The sequence below is a fragment of the Lethenteron reissneri genome, chromosome 16 (genome assembly GCF_015708825.2).
Source record: "Lethenteron reissneri isolate LAM-NWPU_2019-01 chromosome 16, ASM1570882v1, whole genome shotgun sequence".
NCBI classification, from domain to species: Eukaryota; Metazoa; Chordata; class Hyperoartia; order Petromyzontiformes; family Petromyzontidae; genus Lethenteron; species Lethenteron reissneri.
The window spans coordinates 6,626,106-6,646,049 of NC_083794.1; the positions used below are offsets into that span (position 1 = coordinate 6,626,106).

The window sequence follows — 19,944 nt, forward strand, 5'->3', positions numbered from 1 at the left end:
TTTTCTGGCAACAAAACTGACACCTTTTTTCAAGGAATCATGTTTGCATTAACCACAATACGCCTTTTGGCGTCATCTGGTCCAACACCATGTGAGACTGGGCTCTTAAGAAGAGCTGTCTCTGGTGTGGACCAATACATTTCAAGGACAGTGCATACATTATCAGAGTTGTTTTTTGTTTGCATTCTGACCGCAGGCATTGTGGTTAATGCAAACATGATCCCTTGAAAAAGGTGTCCGTTTTGTTGCCAGAAAAAAGGGTAAAAAACCTATTAGTATATTTTGCTACTGGCAAAGGAGGCCTCATGATGATGTCCAGTGTTAATTGACCTTCATGTGCCCAAGTGATCACAATGTACTTGCAGTCCAGAAGGCACGAGGCTCTGTTATGCTAAACCGTGCCAGAAGACCATATTCATGCTCCTCTACACCCACCTGAATTCTTCCCCGTGAATTCAGCTGCTCTGTCTGTTATAGTAAAACCCTGCCAAGCTATGCTCAAGAAAAAGGCCACTTCTAAATTTTGCATGGCTTAAATACAAATATTTCCACTCTCCTGCTCTGCGAAATGAATGAGCAGTTTGTGATAATTGAAATAACATTAATAATCCATAATATGGTTTGTTTTTGTTATAAACATTTTCATTTCTGGTCGAGAGCAATAAAGCAGTGTTCAGGAAAGTTAGTCACGTGCCTTTCATCTTTAGAATTTGTCGTAATGGTCATTTTCCATATGACTTAGTGTTATGTCAGTGCTTGTGGGAGTTGGTAAGTCAGCAAATAATCTGTTAAATAATGCTTTGACAAGATCTGCATTTTGATTGGACTTGGCCAAGGAGGGTCAATACTGGCAGTCTTATATATGTCCATCGCTGCGTCTTTCGAGTGGCAAAACGTCCAATGTTTGGTGACCTCCAGTCAGTCTTCTACTCGAATTGTCTTAGAGTGTTCCCCCCATCACCATCCTTTGTAGATGGTGACCAACCATCCTGATTATTGTAATTAGTGGTGAGAACAGGCAGAATGTATTATTATTATTAAGCCTTTTTGACGAGGAAAGGCACTTTTTTTTCAGGATGGTGTTGCCAATGTTTTCACAGTAGGGGGCAATGTTGCTACGTAAAATTTAAATTAAGTAATTTGAAGGTATTTTTTTCACAATTGGAATGTTTTGGCCAACACAGGTGTCAGTCGATTCACGCGTGAAAAGGAAATGTCATTAATCGGAATGAATGGCTGTTCCCAATTTATTTAATACAAAAAATTAGGGATGTGTTTCGGACACATCATTCCAACTCTACTCGTAGCCTAAAAATGTATTCCTATATCACTTTTCACGAAACAAAAATAACAGTGAAGAACATACATATTAAAACGATTGAAAGTAATTAATTGAAAACAAAAACAATTCACCATTTCGGGGAACTCGCCAAAAGATATATGCACGTTGGAACGACTGGCAAGGCGACGTGGAGGGCATTACTGTTGCACTGTGGGTGATACCGTGACGCTGTCGCGGATGGATGACGGGTGCCTCTTGATGATCCTGTGGCGCGTGCCGTGTGAAGTTTCGTTCATCGAGCAGTGTCCATAATTTGTCAATTGAGTTCACGTGAAATTTGAGCAAAACTGAACGTTCGCAAATCGAGGGGCACCCGTTCCAGTCGCGCTGTATGGTCTTTAGCAAATCGGCCATGGGGGAGACCATACCAGCGGCGCCTCGCAAAAAGAAAACCCAAGTCGGGAATTGAATCTCGGGTCTAGAGACTCGAGGCCCTTTTTGCGACGAGACACGAAGCGTTTCCACTGCGCCGCCACGCTGCCTCGTTGGAGAATTAGCCGTTGCGGCAAATTGGATGCGAGTCTGAAAGTCCATTCCACAGGTGCCACTTTGAGTGGCTTATTGTGCTGGCACAGTGGTTGCATTTAATTAGGGAGCTGCGAAAAGGGGTCCTAACCTGGTGAATGTCTGTGGACCACTTACCCAAGCACCCAGCCTTCCAGCGAGCCCTAATAACTTCAGCACTGCTGCGTGGTGCTCGTGCGACATGCTCTGAGCATGACGTCACACATACCATCACAATGAGGCTCTTCAAAGCCACTTTGTTCAATGCATTTTCCTTTTAACTGCCAATGCAGTCTACACTGTGCCGCTCAACCTGTAACCTAAATTCATTCCGACGTCTCTACTTTAAAAGAAATGTTTACAGATGCGATCACTTTTGGCCGTCCAGAGCAAATGTAGTTAAGTAACATAAATAATCGAGCAGCGAGAGATCTTCTTTGTTGTTGCACATTCACAACTGTGTATAACACTCAGAGTTGTAGAATGATTTTCTGCGATACCATCTGCAAGGTGTTACTTTTAACATCTCATTTCCGTTTTTATGAAGACTACCTTTGGTGTAGATTTCATCAGTGGAAAGATATTCTGACGATCAGCAGGCTCGTCAAATAACTTTTGTTTCAGAGGCTCGGCTTAAATTCATACAGATGCTTGGTAACCCTCTCCGAAGTTTCTTGTGCGGTAGATGCGCTGAAGAATGGCCCCGTGGCCCGTACCTTAATCTTCGGCGAGGTTTCGCACCGAAGGCTGCGCTAGCCCGATGATGTGGCCCCGGGACCCAAAAGATCCGGCATTCTATCTCACAAATGGGACTATCCTGGCCACACCAACTTGAAACTTGGTATTCGTACACTAGACATTTAACATCTCCTATTGTGAGCAAACATGCATTACTGCTTTATGGTTTTTTTCCACGCAAAACCACCGGAACAGTGTGGAGAATTTCAGGGGTGTAGGGTTAATGATGCAGTTGGTGAGTTGGAATTTAATTTGTGCGTGAGCAATGCTGTCAATGGAGTGTCTCCTAGGTTTGTGTTTGTCCTCTAAGGTAGATATTTCAGCACGTTAAGTACTTTGTAGAAAGGTGCTTTTTAAACGTAATCTATTATAAATTTATGAATAATTATGCTCGACACATCCATCTGCAAGAGTGGGGCTTGTGCCATAACTCACGTCCCGTATTTTAAGTTCCCCCTTAACTCATTCACAGGGAACTCGTGTTAATGGGTTCCTGTGGTCTCATGCTGTCCTCCTTTGCAGAAGAATATATCTCAATTCCCGTTCACTAAGCTATAAATTAGACGTTAAATCTTTGCCGTACTTTTCATTGCCCATTGAGCGGACGTATATTAAAATCCTGAAAAAATGTAGCCCATCGTAATCCATCTCCAGGGACAACGTTAGCCGCGAGTGCTTTACGCACCTTTCCTGACGACAACGTAAAGCTGTTGTGTCCAAATAACTCTACCGTTTGTCAAGCTGGTAGCACATCATAATGTCTGCTTTTGTAACAAAAAAATCGGCTGTATGTTTTTCATATTTTTTTTGCGCTGGATGCACGGTACGCGTACACACAGAGAGCACGCCAACCCCAGCACACAGCTGGTTGTTTATTTAAAGAGCCGCAGGCGACAGATATTTGAAATGCACCTTAATTTAATTGATGTCTCGCCATTAAACGGCAAGCAGGAGGGCGACTGCCAGTGGATCTACTGTCGAGTCACGAACCCATTGCTGATGTTGCGTCCGACCCGTGGATGAAAGACGCATTGAAGGCAGCAGACGGCTTGTTTTAAAACTCGCAGATTTATTGTCCGTGCGGATTCTAGGTGTTTTTGAAGCGTTAATGGAATATCCAAGGTCATTTTCCATGACATATGCCACCGCTCCGCAAGCCGTTTAATGTCGGTACCTCCAGAGACATTTGGGCTGTTGCCAGTGGCATCTCAGCCCCCCCCCCCTCCCGAGTAAAAATATTATTGCTGAAACTTGACCCAGCAGGGGGTAGCTGCTGCTTGGCAGACGTGCTGGAATTTTTAAACTTAAATTTCAGCGCGTTTACGCGGGGCCGGAACACACTGGTGGCACTGTGGAAGGCCGGCCGTTCCGTCGAAGCGATGCGTTGCCGAGCGCTGGCGTGTGCCTCCCGAGCGACGGTTCGCTTTATTTACCGCCCCGACGTGCGCGGCCTGCCCCTCCGTGAACCCGATCGCCGTCGACGCTCGCGCGCGACACAAGGGTCGAATTGTCCGCGCGAGCGTTGCCCAGGGTTTCCGCGGCGCATGCGGAGAATGGCCCGCGGAGATGGGTGGAATAAATTTGTGTAAAGTGTAAAAAAAAAGCAATTGGGTCTCCTCTCGGCTCCTGTGTTGCCTGTTGCATTCTTGGGCAGCTTAGGCGTGCGCTCAAGTTCACGTTTCGGTGTCCCTTTTATCTACCCAGGTGAGAGCTCCGTGTGGTTCTTTGACAAGCCCTACCCAGGTAATTGTTGTTACTCTGGGACACTGTGTTACGTGACAATTTAGCTGCAGGTAAAATTGATAATTTGAAGTTTGAACAATGACACGGACACAAATTGGCCTAAACTTGCAAGTAATGTGACAGGGTCTTTAAAGCAGACGTTTATATTAATATTCTTCCAAGGACATTACTTCAGTGGCTGTTGGCACGGTTAATCACTTTCAAAACGTATAACATTTTCAACGGCTGCCAGAGAGTTCTCGGTACAGCACTTGGGTTCATGAAGGCATTTGTTATGACCTGTAAGTATTACCCCCTTATTTGCATGGGTTTCCTGTGGGTACTGCAGTATAATCCCATATGAAAAACATAATTTAAAATAAGATTGTAAATGTTGTGGCTTTGCTCTCCAACACACCGGTGTGCTGTGCTAGTGACGAATTGGCCACGTTCTGTTTACGTAACAACCCTTACTGCTTGTCTGTGTCGGGTGGTGGTGGGTTTTAACGACACGTTTATATATTTACACGATCTAACCCAAAAAAAACTCTTATGGAAAATATGATGAGCCAAACCAAACAGGGTAGGATCCGCCAGAAAAGGTATTGCGACTTAGTAAGGTTTTAATTCTAGATGCAGTAATTTTAGCTGTGATGGTCCCACCTGATGACGGAGACTTGTGTTGCCTCCGAAACGTCGTGGTTTTTATTATTTTATTTTATTTCCATTATTACTTTTATTAACTTTAAATTTTATTTTTTTACCTACGTGACTTTACCGAAAAACCTAACATTATGACTTATTAAGGATTTCCTGCCTAAATAGATGACATTATTGCCATTTTGGTGAAAATGTCGTTTGAAAATGAGTTTGTCGAGCGGCCCACTGAATTAACGTTACGAATAGCCAGATGAGCAGAATTGCAGCACACTTAGATCTCGCTTAGTGCTCAAGATTCATTCGTGGGGAAGTGAGCGCGAATTATATCAGCACTAAAAGGGGTCATTATACCATTGTATATTTGGGAATGCGTTCCCGACAGCGTTATTACTTTTTATTTTGCAATATATGGAGGTTTCATTGGGGTGCTAATAATCCAGATGGTTAACATTTTAGAAATAAGAATAATTGATTTGAAAAACATGAGCCAATATTATGTACTGTACTCACGAGTGCATCCACCTTGCGCTCACCCGCCTCGACCCGCCTCATCTCTTGCATTTTAACATCCAAAGAGATACTTTTCCTTGACACTTTGGTGATGTTTCCAATGCTAACACTTGCGGGGACTTTTCCCAGACATTATGGATCTAAAATTCTCTACATGAACACGCAGAGATAAGGCCGAGAGAACAAGGCGGAGTAAACACACGTCGGTGGGTAGATTAATTATAAAAAAATTAATAAGGAGATATATTTTTTATTCTTAAATAAGTCCGAGAGAGAGAGAGAGACCAAGGCGAATTAAACACACGTCGGTTGGTGGATTATTATTGTGTATTTAATCGGCTAGGGATGCATGGCTCAGAGCGGACTGAAGTAACATTGAATAACAAGTATTTGAATAACGCAAAAAAACTAATGAAATGTACCGTAATCAAATCGCGGGGGGCGGGGGTGCTAGCTGGCTCAGTGCGTACGCACGCACCTCATTGGTCGAGTAAATGGTGGTGGTGGGTGGGGGGGGGCGTTTCCTTGGTGCTGTGTGTTCTCACTCGTAAGAGCTTTTTAGATATTTGGAATTTCTTCATTTTTCTAAAGTAAAATTTTCTACAATTTTAAAGTCAAGTTTCTCCAGGCCGAAGAGCGCTATAACGAAGCGGCGTTCTTACGCGGTCGTGCCAAGCGAGGTCTGCCTGTGTAGTCCAAGTATAACAGTTTGTTACGGTAAGGATAAATCATGCGTATGATGACACCACCAAGTGTCACGTGTGTGGGAATTGCTTGGCTGCAGTAAATAGCACGAGGAGATTGCGTAATATTGGCATGTTGATAGCTGGGTCTAAATTGGTTGAGTGCAGGTGGACGGTTTTTTAGGCCCCATCCCTATCATGCTCCACACGTGGGCAGACACGTGACTCGAAAGACAGAGACATGTGGCATGCTGAGAGGGGGAGCTGGGGCATGGGTGTGCTGTGTCCGCAGGCCGAGTCGTGGCCACGTTACAGGCCCTGTTGGTGTGCAAATAAACGGGCCCTCATCATGGTTCATCTCCATCAACCTGAGACTCCCATGTGTGCGGTCGCGGGTGTGTGAGAGATTGTGACGTGGACGTGCTGCAACGCCAGAGAGTGACAGGGCCAATGACACAGGGTGCCACAGGAACTTTGACCAATGTAATTATTGACGACCACCGCTGTGTTCTTGGTGAAGATCATGGCCAGAAGAACGAGACACAGCATCGGTGGGTGCACCAGCAAGCAATGATTCTTTGCTTTTGTAAAGTTTATGACCACTCCACCAAGCCTGCGGTGAGTTAGGGCTCAATTGTTGATTCCAAAAACCACGTAAGTACTTTGTATCTGATGAGATTTCCAGATAATTTCAAAATTCTTAGCCTTCTTGCAGCATTGCATTATTTGTCTGTAAAAACACCTCTCGTGCCAACTTGGTACTCATGTTTAAGAGTCGTAAAACCCCTTGCAGGCATCGTTACTCTTCCAATTGGATAACTGCATTACATAGAACCTCAATAATTATAATGGACAAAACATTTTTTATATATGTATGTTGAACACTGTACGTAGCCAACCGTAACTAACTTAGAGCTTATCATTTGTAATGATGACCAACACATGTGAGCACTTTTGCAGGCATTAAAAGTTTTCTTTCATACCTAAGCATGATATTACAAGCTCATTGGCACGATACGATGTCTCTGATTAAGCCATTTTAAACTTTACTTGTACATTTAGAATTTCTACTATTAAGTTTTAAATGTTAATTTATCATTTAATCCCCCGCTGGATGATGGCTTTCCCGCACCTTATCGGTCAATTGGGGTTATTTGACCTCATTTCACTTGTCTGGTCAGTGCAGCTTCGTGAAGCGAGGGCCCAAGACCTGCTCATAATATCACTCGCCACTGATGTTAGCTGTGGCCCGCAATTTAACTTAGATTGCCAGGTTCATAGTTGAGTACTAACCAATGCGCCATGACCCCCCCCCCCTTTATAATTGCTAATATGGTACTATCAATTAAATTCCAAGATAACAATAAAGAAAACGCAAGCCATCCTTCGTTGAAAACTTTTGGTTTCCAGAGTCACTACACGTGCGTGTGCGCGCGCCTTTTATAAACGACATTTTGCACCCTCGGTCTCTCTCTGTGATCCCGCAAAGGATCACTCAGTCGCTTGTTTAAACAAGCGAACCATTGCCATAAGCCGCGTGCAGTGACAAGAGAAGTCCTCCCGCCCCCACTGTTATGCGCACAGTCACGGTCTTTCACGGCCCCGTCGCATCCAAAGGCAACCGCTAAAAATTGCAACCGAAAGGCTGCGGTGAGCGGAATGTTTGCGGACGGGAGAGCATCAAAAGGGATCACGGGCGCGCAAGCCCCATTTGATGTTGCAGACCTTTGAAGGGGGTGGCCTCCCCTTTGGGGGCAATTTAATTTCCTGTCTACATGCACACCAGCGCGCGCTCGGAATGCCCTCCATCTCATTGTTAACACCTGCGGCTGGGTAATGGGAGACCGCGTCGGCCCGCACAGGTGTAGGAAAGTATTCCTGCCGCTGAATCTTACCTCGAGCTCACTGCAGCAAGTAAACACTTAATCGCCGCATTCGTCATTAGCACTGCCTTATTAACACTCGACACATACGAAGGCTGCTCAGGCTGCTGGGTTGCACCCGTTCCCTTTAGTCCCAGCAAGGGTCGTATTTCTTTTTGTGCAACGATGTGGGTTCATGAACCCGTCTGTGTAGCCCTGAGAGTGTTATCCGCTTGCGTCCGTGGGTTATCTCTGGGTAATTTAGCTTCCTCCCACGTGACTCCACCTATGCGAGACTTGTGCTTTACGCCCAAGCAGGACCTGAAAAATAGGTTTGAGACGAACTCAGGCATGACTGGATAAACAAACAGCATTGTTATGATTACATTTGCCTTATGCTTGTAGCAATGACCCATTCTCTGTTCTGAGGAAGTGCCATTACTCAAAACATCAGCCAAGTGAATATTTCTTCTGTTAGAATGTCGGAGTTAATGATGAATGTGGCGATTTACTAAATATACATGCGCGCCAGTGCAGTCCCTTCATTTTTTATTTATTTAAATCTTACCCAAGCATTTTGCTTGTGCAGTGTGTGCACACATGTGGTCAGTTGACTACTGACTATTGGAAGTGGCAGCTGCCAGTTTATTTACCAAACACGTGGGCCAAGCACTCGCACACGTTCAAGTCGGTGCCCTGCTCGGCAGCGCAGCATTTCTTTAATGAATGAACCCAGGTGCTTTGGAATCGGTGGCAGCCTAAACGCGACGGCCAACTTAGCAAGCAGGGATGACCAAAGGTAGCGACGGAGCGATGTTGTCATGGGCACATGCGGGAGTGAGATTGATATCAGCTGCAGAGGGTGCGTTTAAAGCGATGTTAGTTGGAATGGAGGTTCCTTCCAACAAGCAGTGGATAACGGTGTGGATGCGCCTGCTGCTGTTGATGGTGGTGTTCATGACGTGTGTTGGAAGTTCACTGCATGTTCTGACAATGCCGCGCGATGTGTTGATGATAATGGGGTATGTGGGTGGGGCAGTGACGCTTGTCTTTGAGTAGCTGTAGGTCAGTGTGTTCCCTCTTGGAAAAAAAGACATTTCTCTGCGAGCCATCGTGCACGGGGGAAATCTGTACAGGGCTTACTTTTATGAGAAGCAATTCAAATGCTCGCAACCAAAGCACATTGTAATGTATGTTATCACTCGCTTTTAACCACCATTATATAACAACTAAAAAGTTACAATAGTTACAGCCCTTGGTCAGTACTGCTGAATAAAGGCCACGCCGTGTCAATTCACAGGGTTTTTTCAACCATACTTCATCACATTGGTCAGTGCAGTTTGATGTCGACGAGCGAAACTGATTCTAAATTCAAACTAAACTATTTAAATGTTGTCAGATAAGGCCCACTGAGTTGTACAGCTCTTTTTCAGAATCGACCTGGCCACAAATGATAGCTCAACGAAGTGGCTTATCATGTGGAAATTTATAGCATCCAAATACTCTGAACGAGACCACGGGGATAACATGCAAACCCTAAAATTTACAGGTGTCAGGGTTGGGATTGAACCCACGACCTCCTGTATACCAGGCGAGGTAGTTAACATCTCCTAGCCACCGTGATGATGATGAGAGAGAGACGGGATCGAACCCACGACCTCCTGTATACCAGGCGAGGTAGTTAACATCTCCTAGCCATTGTGATGATGAAAGAGAGACGGGATCGAACCCACGACCTCCTGTATACCAGGCGAGGTAGTTAACATCTCCTAGCCACCGTGGCACTTGCCATTGATGGTGACTGTGGCCGGAAATCGAGTTCGGGTCACAGGATTCATAGTGCAGTGTATTATCCACTGTGCCACAGAGGACGCAAACGGGTTTTGATTCCTTACCCGTACCCGTACCCGGCCGCACCAGGGTCGCAAACGGGTACCCGTACCTGTACCCGGCCGGGTACGGGTACCTGTACTCGTACCCTACCCGAAATGAGTGACAAACTGTTACTCACCGGTGACTCACGGCCTACCCGTACCCATACCCGGCCGCACCAGGGTCGCAAACGGGTACCGGTACCCATACCCGGCCGGGTACGGGTAGCCGGGTATCGGGTAGGGTACGGGTATCGGGTACCCGGTTGCGACCTCTGCTGTGCCACCAACCCCTTCCTGCCCACCTAGCCCCCTTATATTAACAACTATCAGTATGATTAACTTATTGATATAATAAATTATGCCTTTTTCATATGTGCAGTATTCAAACATAGAAGTATATTCAGAAGTGTTTGTTTAATCAAGCAATGGACACCCAGTTTTTTCACTACAACCCACAGAGCCATTGATATTTTTTTTTATGTAACCACAAGGATCCACTTGGTCTCTTTACAGTTTTTGTGGCCTATAGCAACAGATTTGTTGATAACGATATTTTCTTTTGTGCCGTCATTGCATATTCCATTGTATTATTGCCACAGCTGTAAATGAATGCCATTTCGCAACCCACTTTTATGCTAGTTAAATTTGTATTAATGAGAGCATGGTACGCTCGTTAATGTGTTGTCCCTATTCAACCTCGCTGGAGCCTTTATTCGTTGTTTCCATGGGCTTGGAAAAATACCTGCTGGTCAAAACATTGGCATTTGTTATCACTAATTCGGAAAAATAACAACTATGCGCGTTCCACATGGATGTATTATATATATGAAAAATTACACTACCTAGATTTTTTTTTATAGAAGATTAAGCAACATCTGTAAACAGCAGTCTGCAAATTGTCAAAACTCAACTTGATTTCTAAAACTGAAGATTTTTTTGTTGCAGAATCGTTTTTTGGAACTGTTACTTCTACTGGGGGTTTGTTGTTGTTATCCAATCCCATTTTTAAGACGTGGAAGCAACAGTGGTTTGCTGCCTTACTGGAGGGAGGCTGCCGTGCCTGGTAATACCATACTGCCGTGCACACACGTACATTTTTCCGCCAAGACCGACAGATCCCAGCCGTGACTTCCTTCGCCGTCCGAGCCCTCGAGACACCTCGATGATGAAAGGCCCCATCCAGGACGGCTGCACTTCTACTTGCGCCGAAATTTGTGGACGGGAGCGTGCCTCTTCCCCCCCCCTCCTCCCTCCTTTTCTCATTTGATGGTATTTTAATGCCTGTAGCAGACCGCCGCGACGACTGGTAACCAGGGACGGGACGTCGGGATCGGTGTGCGTGGTCCTACGGTGGCGGCGCCGTGATGCCACGGGGGTAGCTCGGGGATTTCTGCAGGTATTCACGAACCCCCTAATGGGGATGCAGCCATCATGATTAGGTGGTCTGTTAAAAGGCTAAAGTGGGGGGGGGGGGGGGGGTGTCCACGCAGTTACCAAGGGGTCAACGAAGACAAAGAAAGATTCGTGTGCCAGAGTGGGGCAAAACCACTCGTCACTTTCCCCCCCCCCCTTTGGCTGCGAGCGGTTTATTCGTGAATACGTTCCTCTGCTCCCACGTTTACAGCTACTGCAACTGCTCACTCGAGTTTGGAGTTCATGCGGTGAGGGGTAGGCGTGTAACTGGACATAGAATTGTCTGTTATAATGTATTTCGCGTTCCGATTCCAGCATTGATTCGTGCATGTAAGAATCGGTTATTATGATTACTACAATTTGTGGAAGTGGATGTGCAAATGCCAATCTAACACGCAAGGCTAGCGGATTGAAAACAAATTTATTAATGAGACGGAAAAATGAGAAACGGAACGAACAAATCGGTAAAATGAGAAAAGTAGATTCTTGAAGGAAGCCAATCGCAACCCTTAATGGTGGCAATTCACCGAATCGCTGGGTGGGTGACACACATCACTAGCCTGTTGAGAACGCTCGCGCGTTGCTCATGCAAATGGCATGCGGTGGGAACTTTGGAGTCGGTGTGTGAATTGCACCGTTGCCTATCAATCATCGTGGTGGCGGTCACCCCATGACCCACACCTGCCGTGCGAAGTCTGGGACTAGCCGCCCGGCCACCGACGTGACAGGGTGCCCTGGTTGCCGGGGAATCAAAAGCGTCATCGCTCATTTCCCACCGGGTTGTGCGCCTGCAGACGGGGGACTTTCGCCGTGCGTTGTGACGTCCACCCTGACGTTGTGACGTCCACCCTGACGTTGTGACGTCCACCCTGCGTTGTGACGTCCACCCTGCGTTGTGACGTCCACCCTGAGTTGTGACGTCCACCCGTGGAGACGGAGAGACGAAATGTGCTCGTGTGCAGGAGCTTGATGGAATGTTTGCGTCACGTTACCGTGGCAAGTGGATAATGACGAATGATGATGATTGGCTCAAACAGCGTTGTTTATGCCTCGAACTGCAGCTGATGAGCAGGTGATGTGTCCACGAGAATTTGTGTTGAAAAAAACAAGCGTGGATGATAGATAAAAGTGTGAACAGCAGTGAAGGGAAGCCTTCAAATGGCTCGCTGAGCTATAGAAGATCTGCATTAACACGTATCAACATAATTTTTCATTAGGTGTTTTTATGCTGTACATTTAATCTGTGTAATGCAGCAACATATTGAATAAGGAAATACCATGATGTATTGTTTTTGTGTTTTTTAAAATATCTCCCTATAATGTTGACGGTGATATGGCGAGTAAATCGTGAACAACAATTTTTGGAGTCTGGGTTTAAATTACCCAACCAAGCCTTCCCATCTAGTTAATTTGGCAGGATGTGTGATCTTCCCACTTGGAAAAGTGGTTGGTGGATCAAGCAAGGATTGGACTTACCTGATACACCCACCAGCAGGAGACAGTACATCAAGTAGGTTGAGAGTGTTCCTTAAGAATTACTTAAATAATTGACCAAACACATGTTGTTTCACGTCATGGTGTAAACCGTCTGCTTATAGTGCGCAAGGCATTACATCATACTCGCCTTTTGTAAAAAGTTAGATTAAAAAACAATCTTATTTTGTGGACAAAATAGGGAATATTTTTAATTATTGCAGCACGTTCACTCCAACGCAGCGGTGAGCCAACAGCTGCGAGATGACGGCAGGTCTCGCCATCGCGCGGTGCTCGTGACTTGGAAAACCTTAGAAATTTCATTTTGCATGAAAACTTTGGTTCATTTTACGAATTATTTTCTGGCTTACACGATGTCATCCGTTATGTTACGCCATGGGTATGCAGCATGTATAGTAATCAGGTTAAGCTGGTTTCTTGTGCCATTGAGTTTGAAAGCAGGAGTTTCCTGCAGACTTGCCAGTCTTTCTGTGTGAGTGTGCGCGTGCACACGTGTGTGCGTGTGTACACCCGTGAAGATGTGGCGTGTGAGTTCGTGCGACCTGGCTGCAGTTACCGGCCTTGTCCATGGTTGGGTGATACTCGGTGTTTTAACCTGTTATGTTTCCCCGCTTGGTTGATTCAGCCTTAAATGAGTGCCTGGTGCAATGTGTGAACGTCAGCACCCTGGGAGATGAAGGTAGCTGCGCACAGTCCTGGCCAAACCTCCCTCCTGTATGTAGCATCTGACCTTCGTAGTTGCATGCTAACTTCCTCCTCAAGTCGATGACGCTAACCGTGGGGAATTTTGTCTGCGTGCGTTACGAATGTGTTGTGAATATCTGAACCGGTCCTGAACCTCCCGACAGTTCGACTCAAAGATGTACTTAGCCCTACATGGTGCTGTGCGTGTAAACATCGTCACCGGGGAGACGGAGGCAACGGGCTTGTTGCTAGCCACACCACTTACTCGTGCACCGTGCCAGCCTTAATAGGTGCTCGCTAACAGCACCTGCCCCCACAGGCTGTTACATCACACGATGAGGGCACCACCGCATGGACAGCATCGTGGGCAGTGGCGGCCGCAGTTAACGTAAAAAGGTTCAGGAACGACTTTGCGCCCCGTCGTTTCGTTCAAAGGCCATAACGGAGAATCTTTCTCTTCTGCGCGTGCGTGCGGAAAGCAGCAGCTGGAGCTTGTGGAGCCCAGCGGCTGGGTGCACATCCCGCTGACGGACGCCGACGGCAAGCCCCTGCGCACCTTCATGATCCAGATGGCAGTGCTGGCGAACCACCAGAACGGGCGCGACACGCACATGCGGCAGATCCGCGTCTACACGCCCGTGGAGGAGAGCACCGTCGGCAACCTGCCGCGCCTCTCCACCGTCGGGTGCCTCGTGTACAGCACCGTCCGCTGAGGGGCGGCGCGAGAGCGCGGCGCGGTTCTCTCGGCGACGCGCCGTTACGAACCCACGGAATCCCCAACGGTCTTCGCAAAGCCGCGTGTGTCACGACCCTTCGCTGTGGTTTTAACGCCCCCCCTCCGCCTGCCCCTGTCCACCTTGGCATGATGAGAGTCCAGTTGTTCTTGCCCTGCAGGCGCACGCCACAATTCTTCTCGTGCCGTCTTACAGGCCTGGTGAAATTTCAACTTTGCCAAAGATGAAAGCTGTAGATGGGTCAAGAATGCTGTGATCGTGATGGGGCTGTAAATGTCACAGGCCGCCCCACTTTAAAGCAGGACCATTTCCCAAAACGTTAGCCTGCGAAATAGTATTTATATCTGTTACTCTGTAGGTTTCCGAAGCTGTGCTGTATACATCTCTCCAATGTGTTTTCTGGTTCTACCAAGTTATGTTCGACACGGTGTCTGACGTGACTCTCCACAGTTCCTGAAGAAGCTCCCAGCGGGTGGAGTGAAACGTCGGATGTCGTGCCGAACAACACGCGGTACGCCCCGAAAACACGTTGGAGATCTGTTTATTTCCATTGCACGGCAGAGTTGGTGATGATGGTAGCGAGGCTTTTTATCGTCCGTTTCTACACCCTTTGGCAATGCAGTCGTGAAAGTTTTATTCGAAACTTGAAGCTCGTACAAAGCCCACTGGAGTTTGCTTGCTGCCACAAATATACGGCCACTATCCTGGCTACTTGCCAGCTCTCTACGTGATTAACTTCAACTCCTCCTGGGCCTCGTGCCTATTTTTTGTTTGGTATAGAATCAAATCTCTCCCGGACAGAATGGCCAAGCCTGGTTTGCGATGACAGATTTTCAATTTGGAAGCCACACGTTACGCGATTAGTTTTAAATTTTCCGAGCGCCAATTAAATGACCTGTGTAACGGCCAAGTGTCATTGTCTCACCGCAGATGTGTCCATTGGCGTTCCGTTCGCTGCCATATGCTCCGCAAGGATACGGTGCACTCTCATGTTGCATATCAGCCACTATCCGTGTAGAACAAACAACGAGACCACAAAACTGTTTGAATCAAATTAATTCTCATCATCGTCTTATTTTCAAAATTGAAGTCGTCACGTTCGCACTCGCACAATACACACGTGTGCACGTTCACACAGCCTTCATATGTGTTCTCCTTCACGGGCTCACTGAAACAACTTGGCAAAACATCAGCTGCAAACAATTGCCCCCTTAATTGTCTACACTTGCCAAACCTTTCAAAGGCTAGCATGAATCACGTGTATGACATAATAAGCATACTTAAGTTTCCTCTTCAGGGAAATGAATGCTGCCATAGAGATAAATAAATATTTGTCGACAATTTGTCCTGTTTCTGCTGAACTGCGGTATTGTATGTATGTACGTTGAACTTCTTTCGCACCGTACGCAGCCAACCATGCTAATCGTCGGTGCGGGGGAAGGACAACAATCGGCAGTTCTGTTGCTACTGGAAAATGTGAGCATCCAAGAAAATGTGATTTAAGAATTCTGGGAGGGGGAGCACACATGGAGGGCACTGGCTCTCACATTGATTCATGCTGCATATGTCATTTTCTTGTATGCGATGAATAATTATTATTCATCGTGAGAGGGGAGCTGTTTACTTTGTGCTGGCACGATACGTATTGTTTACAGGGAAGCTCATTTCTCCGCTTGCACCGGAAGCTGTGTTTACGAATTCGTGTCTCAGGAGGGCTTGTGACCAGACTAGATATTGTGTCCAGCGGTTTTGGCCCTCAGCCAGGAAACTATGTCTTAACGCCCCCACTCAGTGTCTTCATGAAAGGGCACTATACGAAGGCTGAATTTAGTCTTTGTTTTTTCTTATTGTAGGTTAATGATTCCAGACTGGCTGTAGATATGGTCGTCAGGCTTCTTGTTGGCCATCATTTCAGTGGATGAGGGCTCAATTTCCTTGTGTCTCTGTCTAACCAATTGTAACATTTTTTATGGTTTCAAAATAATGGCTTTGCAATATAGGTTGGCTAGGGACAACATGCTCACGTATCATGAATTGGCAAATAATACTCGCCATGGGACCTGGAGTTGGGGAGAACCTTAAATTATACCAGCATATGACTGATTAACTTATGTTTCTTCTTGGCAAAGCAGACACAGCTGGAAAAGGGTACCCAGCGAATCGTCCATTGCGGTCCAAAGAGTTTTGAGTGCCAGTGGTGTGGACTCTGGGGACCGAGTGAAATGAGTGTTCCACTGCGTTGACACTTGTCTAAGCCACATCCCCTAAACATTCGCCACCAGAATTAAATTAACATGTGGTCAGTTTTGAGGACATGTGTCGGGAAATGTACATGCAATGTGTGTCTGTGCGTTCTTGGGGGAAGGGGAAAAACCCTATTGCTCAAATAATATCATAGGATACAGTGGGGTTGACCCTGCTGGTGCTGCTGTGCCTCAAATATTGAAGGAAGTGGCTGCTTATTTTGAGTGGTTGGCTGAAGTTGCATTTCTTAAGGAAGTCCGAAGGGCGATTCGGAGCTTTAAACCAGGTAAAGCGCCAGGGAGAGTTGACCTTGTGAGGGAGGGTGGCGTTTGTGCGCAAACTGCTCTATGTGATGTCATCACAACTGTCAGGTCCACAGGAAGGTTTTCCACAGGGTTGGAAGGATGCCCTGGTCGTCCCTATTTTTAAAAAGGGGGGGACCGCACTAATGTTAACAACTATAAGGGCATCTCCCTCAGTGTGTCCCGGGAAAGGTCCTGGAAAGGATGATTATCGCCTTGCGAGACATGCGAGGAGAAGTTTGTGGATACCCATTGTGGTTTCAGATTGAGGATTGTCAAACTTCATGAACTCTTTTGCTCAATTTTGGCCAAAAATATTTTAAACATACATTTCTGAAAACTGAATGTAAATGTAATTTTCCGATTTTTAAAATAATTTTTTTCTGCTTTAAATGTGTTCAAAGTGAGGTTGTGGTTGTTTCTTAATTTTATTATGCTGAGAAACATTAAAAATGTGTTTTTATCTGAAGTTAGGTAGAACATATTTGGCCACATTTCACCGAGCATTACATAACAGCCACCACAATAAGACTGCAATTTGTCATATTTACATAAATATCGTGGTGGTGGGGTTTGTGTGTTCCAGTGACCCTCAGAGCTATGTCGCCTGGTAGGGTAGGGTCTCCCTTGACGAACAGATTTTGGGGGGAGGTTCCACATAAATAGCGGTCCAAACAAAAGCCCCTCATGAATGGTTCGGAAATATACAAATCAGAGAACTTCCCCCGGACAAGGTATACCTTCCTGGAACCAGGCCTGGGGGTGGTGTTCACCAACAAGCGCCCTGTAGTCGGGTGACCCATGTAACCTGGTCGGGCCCAGCCCAAAATGGTTATGTGGCGCTTTCCTGTGGGCCCACCATCCGCAGGATGAAGGGTGAGGGGCGGGTGCGATGCCAGTATGGTAGGGAGAGTGATGGTCTCAGACTGGGACTGGACCTTGGCAATGGTCACCAGCTATTGGGACATGGAATGTCACATCACTGTGGGGGGGGGGGGGGGGGAAAGAGCCGGAGCTGGTAGAGGAGGTGGAAAGGTACTGACTAGACATCGTCAGCCTCACCTCCACATGCAGCATTGGCATTGGAACCAAAGTTATCGATGGGGGGTAGTCTATTCCAGAGGAACCCCTGGTGGGAGACGGTGTGGGGATACCCACAAGCTTCCGACTGGGTGCTGTTCAGTTGGAGTTTGTCCCAGTGGATGAGAGGGTCACCTCAGTGAGACCTCGGGTCTCAGGAAAACTCTGATTTGTCTGTGCTTATTACCAAACAGCAGTTCAGAGTATTCGGCCTTCTTCGAGAAGGTGGATGCAGTGCTGCCTACCGACTCAATATTCTGACTGAATTCAATGGTCATGTGGTCAACGATGGAGATACCTGGAGAGGCATGATTGGGAGGAATGCCCCCCTTGATCTGAACCCGAATGGTGAGATGTTATTAGAATTATTCGCTAGTCACTTAATGTCAAGAGCAAACACCGTTCGAACACAAGGATGCTCGTAATTGTACTTGGTACCAGAGCACCTTGGGCCGAAGGTCAATGATTGACTTTATAGATGTATCATCGGACCTAAGGCTGTATGTTCTGGACACTCGAGTGAGGAGAGGAGCAGAGCTGTCAACTGATTACCACCTGGTGGTAGGTTGGATCCGACACTTTGACACCGACCAGATAGACGTGAAAGGCCCAAACGAATAGTGCGAGTTCTTTGGGAACGTCTTGCGGAAGACCCAGTGCAGAAGGTTTTCAACTTCCACCTCCGGGAAAATGTCTCCTACACTCCAGGGGGAGGTTATGGACATTGAGTCCGAGCGGACGATGTTCAGAACCTCGATTGTGGATGCAGCTGCGAAAAGCTGTGGCCTGAAGGCAGTTGGTGCCTGTCATGGCGGCAACCCTAGCACCCGGTGGTGGACACCAGTGGTGAGGGCAGCTGTCAAGTTGAAGAAGGAGGCCTCGGAAAAAGGTTTCCCGACTCAATTGAGAGGTACTCGCTTGCCAAGAGGGTGGTAGCAGTCGCTGAAGTGAAAGCCCAGGCGTGGGAGGAGTTTGGAGAGGCCATGGAGAGGGACTACCGGGCAGCCGCAAAGATATTCTGGCAAACAATCCCACACATTAAGAGGGGGTCGACGGGACGTGGCCCAGGTTGTTCTTAGTAAGGGTGGCGTAACATTGAACTCAACTAAGGAGATAGTCTAGAGGTGGAAGGAACACTTTGAGGAGCTCCTCAACCCTGTGGACATGCCCTCCTATTACGAAGCAGCCCTGGGAACAGCTGGGGGGGGTCTCATCCATCACGGCTGCTGAAGCCGCTGCGGCGGTCCAGGGCCTTTATAGCGGAAAAGCTGCTGGAGTGGATGAGATTCGCCCAGAGTTGTTGAAAGCGCTGGACAGTGTAGGAGTGTTGGGGTTAACACGCCTTTTCAATGTCATTTCCTGGCAGCGATTTCAGCCGCATCACCTCTACATAACAAAAGGCTCAGTCCCATTTACACGCACCTTTACATTATGCGCACCTAGTTTATACAACAAAGGCTCATTCCTAACAGCGTGCTTCAGCCGCACCGAACCTCACAAAAATAATATTCAGGGCTTACCTTGGCCCCCTCCCACCCTCAACCAGTATATATACATGGACTGTTTTCTTGGAATTTCTCTCACTTGATACAGCTATCGTGCTGTGACGGTTCCACCTGAAGACGGGAGCTTGTGTTGCCTCCGAAACGTGATTTTTATTTTATTTTTTATTTTACTTTTATTAATTAAAATTTTTTACCTACGTGACTTTACCTAAAAAACCCAAGAATATGAATCATTGCAGTCACGAAAACTTCAAATTTAGAACTCTTCAATGTTGCTTGGAGAGGGGGGGGCGGTACAGTACCTCTGGATTGGCAAACTGGGGTCGTGGTCCTGATTTTTAAGAAAGGGGACCAGAGGGTGTGCTCCAACTACAGAGGGATCACACTTTTCAGCGTTCCAGGTAAAGCCGATGCCAGAGTGCTGGAGAGAAGGCTTTGCCCAGTGGTCGAACCTCAGATTCAGGAGAAACGATGCGAATTCCGTCAGGGTCGTGGATTAATGGACCAGTCCTTTTCTTTCTCATATATTTGAGGAGTCTTGGGAGTATCCTTTGGTCTTCCTCTGCTTCATAGACTTGGACTAGGCATATGAC

The 19,944-nt window shown here is 46.8% G+C and overlaps 1 protein-coding gene across 1 annotated transcript in view; it reads left to right on the top strand.

Moving 5' to 3' along the window:
* The window catches only part of ANAPC10 (anaphase promoting complex subunit 10), a 44,409-nt gene extending 26,670 nt beyond the window's left edge, over positions 1–17,739 (top strand). Inside the window, exon 5 of the mRNA XM_061552247.1 lies at positions 13,969–17,739. Coding sequence (XP_061408231.1) covers positions 13,969–14,199 — 231 coding nt within the window. The 3' untranslated portion in view covers positions 14,200–17,739. The remainder of the gene's footprint in view (positions 1–13,968) is intronic.
* The last annotated feature ends 2,205 nt before the right edge of the window (positions 17,740–19,944 follow it).